Genomic DNA, 10,162 nt, shown 5'->3' with positions numbered 1-10,162 from the left:
TAAACAACACTGGGTGGCTTTGTTTCTCAGACACGGACCCGTGGAAGATCACATTGACATGTCTTTCAGTGCTGGATTTGGAGATACCGTTATTTCTCCACTAACTTAGGGAAGTGTTGTCTGCATCTCTTTGACTTTGCGTTACACCCCAATTCTACTTTTCTAACAAACACATGCAGTTTTCTTCATATATTTTCCCTACATGGTGGAGCGCTCGGGATGCTTTCATCGGAAGGGCGTATTTGATTCGCGTCTATCGCCTTTGGAGTGAAGAAAGACCGCTTTAAACCCGTTGCCTGGGCATCATTTTGTGGAGTTACAGCGACCCACGTGGAAACACGGACTCGAAGGAGGGCAAGATGGGCTGTTGCAGTGGAAGATGCACGCTGGCATTTATATGTGGCATGCAATTGGTAAGTGATAATGCTAATTTCTAAAAGTGTTTTCTACCTGCGATGATGGTGATATTATGGATTTGAACCTACAACTTTTCAGATGACCAGCCAATATCTTGCATTAATAATTAGTAAATTACAGCATCACTTTGTAATAAAAACAGGTGACTTGGTGAATCAGGACAGTCTGAAAGTTCATAGAGGGTTTGGACCTACAACCTTTCGGATTACTCGCCATGGTTTTTAATCTGAATTGTTTTCTGGGCGTGTGTGCCTTATTTCATGTGGTTTTATAGAGTTGTCACTTGTAATTGTACAAAAACTGTAGCGTCCTGAGAACTCAAGTGTCCACCTGACAAGTGGTCAGTGATACGGCACTAAGATATATGTGGCCATGGGTAATCTTGGAAATAATGTAGGGCTATATGTGGAAACCCTGCCTCGTTATATTACACCGGAGGGATGATGGTGCTCATGAAGGCAGTGCTTGTGTCATTAGCCTGGGGCCACTATCATTTATGCTTATCTTCCCACTACCACGGGTCCTGACAGCCAATTAGGAGTTTTGAGTTTAAGATGCTAAGCCAAGTCTCATTGACCCACTAAAGCAGAAAATGATTACTTATTGCTTCTGCGAGAGCTTAAGAGGGTTTTTGAACAGTTATAATTCTACATTTAATGTTTTCCAGTCCCATTTTGAAAGATGATTTCAGTCTGCTGTTTGTACAGCAACATTGCGCTCTCTAAGAATTCACACAACTGAGTAATTTCACTCTTCCCAGACTATCTGTATGACACCTTTTGAATCACTCTTTCAGTTACAGTAATGGATAGTGGCCAGCGACAGTCTCGGCATGCCAACCAGCTGGCATGGTGAATCAGACGTGCGTGATAGATCACATGACAACTGGCAAGCACGACTACACTAATCCAAATGGACGTTTGTAGGTTAATGTATCACATAGGTCATTAACCCGAAGAATCAGCTGTAGTGGGTGATGTCACCACCTGGTGTCTATTAATCAGACCTTACTCAGTGTTCATGACTAGAAGAGCGGGATGATGTCATAAGCATACAATTTGAGCTGGATGATGTCATAGGCGAGCAAGGCACTCTTTTTTTTCTGCTGACTGATGTAAAACTTTGTTTTATTGGTGCACTGATCTGAGCAGTCTTTTGTCCTCTCTTTTCTTTTCTGTTTCTCCAATCTTTTCCTATCTCCTTTTCCTCATGTCTGCTTATATTCTGCGAGAGAGTTCATTCTGAGGGATGCCCTCAATTGGATTGTTTGGAAACCCATTGTTGTATTGCAGTGTTTGGTATTTGTTCCTCTTGTCCAACTGCATAAGTAGAGGAGACCGGGAGCAAGTAAATTGACTTATTAATGTAATGTTCTCTAAATTCATGAGACAAAGAAGGGGGATTTTATGGGGGGAAAACCTTTTAACTCTACTGCTGGTGACCGCTACATATTGTAGCATATTGTAAGATACAATAAATTCTCTTATATGTGACCGTGGACAACAAAACATAAGGGTACATTTTTTTTAAAATTCAGATTTATACACCGTCTGAAAGCTGAATAGATAAGCTTTACAATAAATGTATGGTTTGTTAGGACAGGACAATTTTGGCCTGAAAATCTGGAATCTGAGGGTGCAAAAAAATAAAAATATCTAAATATTGAGAAAATCGTCTTTAAAGTTGTCCAACTGAAGTCCTTAGCCATGCATTTTACTACTAATAATAAATGTTTAATATATTTACAGTATGAAATTTGCTAAATATCTTCTTGGAACATGATCTTTACTTAAAGGGGTGGTTCCGTGGTTTTTTATAGGCTTGGTTGCGTTTATGGGGCACAGTATAACATATCTTAATATGTATATATTTTTTAAACGCCATATTTTTCTTCGATTTTACCTTTATTCCACACCGCTGTCTCCACTGTCCTTTGAACAGCTCGTTTACTTGCTGCTTCTATGAAGCCCATCCCTCCGACAAACGCAATGGTCTTAGATTTGTTAGATGGCCAAATGTAGTTTCATGTATTATTATTGGCTAAAGTACCAAGCACAGGTTGCCGGAAACATCACGCCCCTTACCATTACGGGCAGAAGTCACATTTGTGGTGACTAGCAAGGGTTTATGATGTCACCAACCCGGGAAGAAGCTTGTTGTAGTCCAAACACGGCCATTATTTGTAGGCAATAAACTGTCATAACTTTAATAGACAATATCTCCGTTTGCATTGAACTTTCAGCGCTGTAACTTTACAGATACTGTTAATGCTCAAGCAGCAACATTACACACTGACTAAAGTTAAAAAAGTGAAATCGCATGCAATCACCCCTTAAATTTCCTAATGATTTTTGGCATTAAAAAAAAAAGATCATTTTGACATGCAATGTTTTGTTGGCTATTGCACAAATATACCTGTGCGACTTATTTTGCAAAAAAGGTTTTGTGGTCCAGGGTCACATATATGAATGCTTTTTTCAGAATGCTTTTTTACAATTTATGATGTAACAATACATCAATTAAATGTTTTAAAATGTTTACAGATCATTTTGGATTCTCTTAGACTTCACAGCTAGCAATAAGCACATTCCTGAAATAAGTAGTAGCATAAAAAGCATTTAAAAATGATAAATATAAGTATGGTCTTATGTGAAAGATACTGGGTTAAAATAATTTGTGTCACCATTTCCGCCAGCAACTGTTTTGTTTAGACGGCCTGGGTGGACCATCATTTAAGGTCAGAGTTATGAAGAAAAAAAGCTCTCTCTTTTTTACAGGAATGGCTGTAGAAAACACATAATGCACCCAGCTCTGCTAAATTACCAGGCAGATCCGTTTTTATTGCCTAAAGCAATAATACAGATAAAATGTCCATAGTTTATGAGAGTTCTCTCTGGTGGTTTTTGTGTCTGGCATGTATAAATGCCTGTGGTCTAACAATCTGGCCTGGAGGCCCAACATTCTGACATGATGGAAGCAACGAAAGGAATATTGTATACTCAAGGGGATGTGTTCATAGAGATTGCACAAAGATGCAAGGAAGGACATCTGGTAAAATAGTTTGACTCTATTATGTCTGATGAAGAATTTGATAACCGTTGTCAAATTGTCCTCTTAGCTTCAAGCCTCCAACAACCTCCCTATAATGCATTTTGTATACTGAGATGAATACAGCTGGTGAAATCTGCCAGTTCCAGTTGGCTGCCCACAAGGGAACTTCTGGGAATCAGGCGTGCACAAGTTTTATCGGTCAATCAGGAAGATTTGTTTTAGCAGATTCCTGCTGATGTTGCAGGTCTCATGGCAGGGGTGGGGGATATGTCCAAAATCTTATAACACAATGCAATTTTATTTAATTATAAAAATGTTGTGATAATTCTATTTGCCATTGATTCAACAAGGTGCTAAAAGCATTCTTTAGAAATGTTGGCCCATATTGATAGGATAGCATCTTGCAGTTGATGGAGATTTGTGGGATGCACATCCAGGGCACGAAGCTCCCGTTCCCCCACATCCCAAAGATGCTCTATTGGGTTGATATCTGGTGACTGAGGGGGGCCATTTTAGTACAGTGAACTCATTGTCATGTTCAAGAAACCAATTTGAGGTGATTGAAGCTTTGTGACATGGTGCATTATCGTGCTGGAAGAAGCTTTTTTTTTTTTTTTTTGTCGAGGGAACCAGTTTTACTTCAGCGATTAGCATATGGCTTTGCATCTGCAGAGACCTGGGAGAATATTTGAATGATCGTAGAGGTAGATAGTAGTAGAGGTAGCCATTTACGCATTTTTTTAACCCGTCTATGGATGGTAGGATCGCACTCACAGCACTCGGCTTGGGCAGCTGCGCGGATCCAAGTAAACGAAGCGGTGCAAAGTGAGTGTTTCAACTTTTCAAATCAATCCCAATGAAAGTTAAGCCTCCAAAGGCATGAACTTAAGATTGCACCAGACAGAACACGTGCTGTGAATGTATGCCGCGGCTGCACTTACCTCAGCTCTCGTAATGAATGTAATCTCACTCCTGCTGCGTTTGTGCCGTGACCCTCGCTTGGCTCAATCACATTATATTGAACAAACACGTTCAGTTTTTAATTGTAGTGTCTGTTCTCTAACTGAACTGATTTTATGAAAATGAACGCGGTGGGCAGACAATCCAGTGATCCAGTAGCGGTGGCTTAGGGGGTGGCCTCGTAGGGCAGTGAAGCAAGTGCATTCTGGGAGTTTTTGTCTTTCATCCACATGAGACAAAAATACATTTCTCAGTATAGATTAGGGATGGCTCGATACCACAATTTTGGCTTCGGTACGGTACCACAATCTAATACCGAAGTACCGATATTAAATCGATACCACGCGGTCTGATATTAGCGCGGGTATATTGCACGCGAATGAGAACAATTATGCAAGTTTTGAGTTTATAAAGTGGGAAATTACCACAAATGTTTATTAGTAAATTAATCAGCGAAGCTTATCACATCAAATCAGTCATTTGAAAACTTTCTTGTGAGAAATAATTTCAGCAAAAATCTCTCAAAATTAGCTAATTGCTTCTGGTTTCAAAAGACATCGCACTACACTAAAGCAATCTGCATAATCCGATTCAACATTTCACGCTCGTCTCGGGATGGAGAACGGAAATCATTTGAACACGCAAGAGATTTGATAGCATTTCGTAATAACAGTTACAGGAGACATGAGCTTATAACAACGACACACACACACACACACACACACACACACACACACACACACACACACACACACACACACACACACACATACACACACACACACACGCCTGTCACTTAGTCACGCTCGCACATTACACATTAAGTTTCCTTAAACAGTCAAATACACAGAATTATGTACAAATGTCCGTCTTTAGTGAGTATTCACATAAACACAGTCGGCGGTGTCTAACGCGAATGTAAACAGTGCAATAGTATGCGTGCAAATATAATGAGATCTAAATGTCATTGGTTGAAACGAACGCTGGAGATTGTGATATTTGATCTTATGTTAGGCTGTGTGTGTGCGTTGATCAGTGTTAAAAAAACAAAAATGTCTAAATGAGATGGTTTGAATGATCCACTGACCTGTCGATCTCTTAAGAAGTCCTAAAGTCAGGATAGTGACTTCTTGGCTAGGTTTGATGGTTCTTCATCAGTTTTATAAGCAAAGTCATTACAAATGTCACTTCTACTCCTCTCTTTATTCATTCGTTTTGGGCATCTTGAGTGAGATTCAACTGCTTTATCCATTTTGTCCGTCTATGTTGTTGTCACATTAGCCGGTTGTTTCGGGTCAGTTGGGGTAGCGCGCTGCCATCTAGCGGTGAACTTCGGAAAAGCAGCATATACCGAAATGTGCCAAATCATGATATCGTACCGTTTTAAATAAAATATATACCGGTATTTTTCCAGTACCGGTATATCGCGCATCCCTAGTATAGATATCATCAAATTCCAAAGTAGTTTCACATTTCTACTACATTAAGGACCCAGTTTAAATACAAACCTAATCACTGAAATAACCTTTAAAAACCAAGAAAAACACAAAGGATGACTTGCTGCGTCTGCTGATCGATGTAATACGATCGGTATGCCTCATCACTAAATGGCGATAGTGAGCAGAGGAAAGTGAAGTAGAGCGGTACTAGTAAAGACATCCGCAATTCCAGAGGGAGGGGCTCTGATTACATCATGAATGGCTGTCTCATTGTGGTGGCGTAACTTGTAGTTGGTGCTTAGGGGTGTGGTTTTTAGTACTACAGGACACAGTTGGACACACTTGCATTTAGGTGGCAAAAATAACTGGCACTCTGAGCGGCAGCATTATGCGCATGTCTCTCGGTGCTCAGAAGCCATCTCTCAGACAGCGTGCACATATAGCCAAATTAAGTTGTGTGCTTGTTTTTAAATTGCAATGCTTAACTTATGCATTATGTAAACAATAAGCTTTTGTGACCGTGCAGCACAAATGTTGCCCTTGTTATCGCTGTAAGCTTTTATGGAAACTGAAGCATAATTTCAAAATTTTACCACTTTGTCGTACGCAGTCTGTTCTTGTAGTTGCATCGATTTCAGGCTTATCTGCCAGCTTACACCATTATCAACAACATTTGGTCATTTTACATATTCATCAGAAGGTTTTTCTCTGTCTAAGTGGGCAGTACTTGGCCAGAAGAAATGCTGTAGATTTAGTGTTGATAGTCTGGATTGTATCATAAATATTTATTTGTTATTTTAAATGATTTGATTAAATTAACTGCATAATTAATCAAACTAATCACAATTAATCACATATATCAATGTTTTCTAAAAGGAAAAAACACTTGAATGAGGATAATTGAAAGATGTTATTGTGGCACCAAGTCAGTATAATTTTTTGTGTATTTTCATATCATTGCCTGTCACTGACCTACAATCCACAGCATTATGCATCTGTCCTTATTCGTTTTCATGCTGTCTGCTTTCAGTAAGTGTGATTTGGCAAGTTGCCTGTAGATTTGTCAGAGTTTGGAGATTAAATGTGTTCATTTTTTATAATTAATTTTACTAAAGTGACATGTCAAAGTCCATAAAACAGAAGGAGTTTTTAACTTAACTTTCAATTTAATTTCTCTTGTCTTTATCAGCTTCTGCATTTATCATTTCAGAAACATTTATAAATGCTTTTTGAGTCAGTCTCAGTTTGAAACCCACTTGGGGTTCAGAATATTTTTTTTTTCCCCAGATTAATTTCAAACATGTCTAGTACAATTATGTGGTTTTGTTTCATTAATACAGTGTCTACTTTTTTTCTTGATTAACCCCGAAAGAATGGAAGTGAACTGTCACAACATGCCCCATGGGTAGGGTACATTGTAAATGACCAAATGAAAGCTTAAAAATGTTATCGGATATAATCAAAAAATATATATATAAAAATATATATAATCAAAAATATTTTGTCAATAAAATACAATTAACTTTTTAAAAATAAAACAATGGCATTTTTTAATTCTTATTTTATATTTATTTTTTAATTTGACAAAAAGCACATCGCTAAATACAGCTATACAGCAAAGTTAAAAAATAATACAAAATAATTTCTGAACATTGACTCTAAATCATTATTCATCGAGGCTTCTCAATAGAATTATTATAACGCATTATTGTAATTGTATTGTAATTATTGTAGCGCAGTGTTAAAACACACCCCATCTGCGCAACTGGGAATTAAACGGTGGCTTGTGTTTTCTGCTGTTAGATCAGCATTAAAGGTGCCCCAGAATGAGTTGAAACAATATTTTAAATTGTTCTCTGATATCTACATAGAGCTATTTAAGGGCAAAAATTGTCCAGATACAGTTTTACAGGTCCATTTACAACCCTATAAATTGTCCATAGGATGTAATGCTCTGTTTTTGCCTTATTTGGAAGAACATGAATATCAATGTTGAGCTCTGCTCTGATTGGCTTATTTCAGCAGCTCACAGCTCACAGCAGTTCAGTTGTTCAGCAAAGCGGCCCGTGAGTCCTGACCGTCCTGTAGGGATGGGACAAAATATCGTTTGACGAAATATCGCGATACAAAACGTGACGAAACGCATCGAGGTCGAAAAAAATGGATCGCGAAATAAAGATAGATTGCACTGCTGCATGATTTGCGTAGTATATAAATAATTTAGTGTATCGTATATGTGTGTGTGTGTGTGTGTGTGTGTGGGGCAGACATAACAAAACGCAGCGCGCATTTTCTGTCTGATCTGAGCCCGTAGTTGGAAAAAGTGAGAGCACTCAGACAAAGGATGTAGCAGCAAACATTAATAGAGAAAGAAAATGGTTGACATTAGCATTAATATTCTAAACCAAAAATGCAGTTATTGCCTACATAAACTACCATATTTTCTGTTTAACTTTTATTCTGACTCCAGAAAGAAAAGGGCGTTTTTTCACTGAGCACATTCTCTGCAGTCTGAGCGCGATGCACTGCAGCTCACTCTCGCTCATGTCTGAGGTAAATCATTAACACCATCACCCCGCTTACTGGACACGTGTTTTATTGAACTAAATACATTACAATCGGCTAAAACGAATGCACAGGTTACTTTCCTGAACAAGGGCGCTCCCGAGTCGTCCGTGTTCTTCACACTGTCCACGTGAATCGCGGACCAGTTCGACGCGCACACGCAAAGGCAGTTCAGTAGGGAATGCGGATCTCTTAAAGGGGCCGCACTATATTCCTACTCGTGTAATATGGACCTCCTCCAGGTATGGTGTGGTTCTGGTTCGCTCACTGGTACACTTTAACAATTTTTCATACGAACTTTGCCCTGTTCTGAATTAAACTGCCAGTGTAAAAACTCCCTTTATATTGTTAAAATGAGAGAAATCACTACTTACTCATTATTTTTAAGTTTAGGCTTAAGAGACATGAACAATTTCTTAGATAAACATATCTATGACCTTTGATATGTCTAGTCTTCATGCTGTATTGATTATTATTGAATAAGTATGGTTTCACTAATAATAAATGTACATTTGCATAAAGAATGCATATTTGTCCATACCTATGTTGATTAGAGTATTAAAAACTTAATTTAAACTTAATTTAAGAGACATTTACAATTGCTAAAAAGGTGTGATTAAATTGGAATTAATCGCGAGTTAACTCATGACAATCATGCAGTTAATCGCGATTCAATATTTTAATCGATTGACAGCCCTACAGTGCCCTCCACAATTATTGGCACCCCTGTTTAAGATGTGGTCGCGGACTTCTAAAAATTCTCCTTTTTTTTAAAACAACATAGAACCAAATTGCAAAAAAAGAGAAAAATCCTACCTTTCATTTAAGTACATTACTTAGCTGGTAAAAAAAAATATCACAGATTTGGAAAGAAAAAATAATAATTTGATATCGTATCGTGACATATCGTATCGTAACCCTGGCATATCGAGGTGCATCGTATCGTGAGTTTAAGTGTATCGTCCCATCCCTACCGTCCTGACAGAACACAGACCGACTGAATGACACTTTAAGCAGAACATCTCAAAATGGAGATTGAGAAAATGCAGCCTACTTGTTTATTGGTGTTTTCAGATCATCCACGCTCTCGAGAGGGCTCTCGTTGCCAGATTGGACAAGTAAAACACCGGATAGTATACGTGTTCTTTTCACAGAAAAGCTCTTATTGGGGGATTTAAATGACTGAAATCTGAACGCTCTCCTTTCCCTCCAACAAAACCAAAACCAGTGGTTTTTGTTCAAGTTTTTATTTTTTAAACTACTTTTAGACTCGTCTTTTTTGTCAACAATTTTGCATGTTTATATAACATTAGTCACAATGTAGGCCACGCAGTGACTGTCTGAAATACAAGCATGCAAAAACATCATACTTCAGTTCTGTATATATAAATATATATTTTTTTTACAAAAATATTATCTGTGGGAAGGATATGAAAAGTCCTCACGTCCCCTGCACAGCCTGGAACTTGACATTTGTGTCCATGAGAGCTTCTTTTCGCTTTCCTCGAGTGTCTTGTTTATCTGCAGTCCCGATGATTCGGCTCCGTCAGTTCTGCCTGACATGAACATGTTTGGACATATGCAAATATTGGGGGCGTACATATTAATGATCTCCAGCGATTGCGTCACAGTTGGCGTTATGTGGAGGCAATGGTGTTTGACACTCACAGTATGTGATGTCCATGTACTAACCTCTTATTATTTCACTATGGCAAGGTTAATTCATTTTT

At 38.4% G+C, this 10,162-nt stretch overlaps 1 protein-coding gene across 1 annotated transcript in view; it reads left to right on the top strand.

The window, feature by feature from the left end:
• Positions 1-273: 273 nt before the first annotated feature.
• Positions 274-10,162, top strand: part of nkain2 (sodium/potassium transporting ATPase interacting 2) — a 215,156-nt gene continuing 205,267 nt past the window's right edge. The window contains exon 1 of the mRNA XM_067417953.1: positions 274-413. Coding sequence (XP_067274054.1) covers positions 360-413 — 54 coding nt within the window. The 5' untranslated portion in view covers positions 274-359. The remainder of the gene's footprint in view (positions 414-10,162) is intronic.

This window comes from Pseudorasbora parva, chromosome 15 (genome assembly GCF_024679245.1).
Source record: "Pseudorasbora parva isolate DD20220531a chromosome 15, ASM2467924v1, whole genome shotgun sequence".
In the NCBI taxonomy this organism is placed as follows: Eukaryota; Metazoa; Chordata; class Actinopteri; order Cypriniformes; family Gobionidae; genus Pseudorasbora; species Pseudorasbora parva.
The sequence above is the reverse complement of the archived record's forward strand: the minus strand, read 5'-3'. Positions and strand labels throughout refer to the sequence as shown.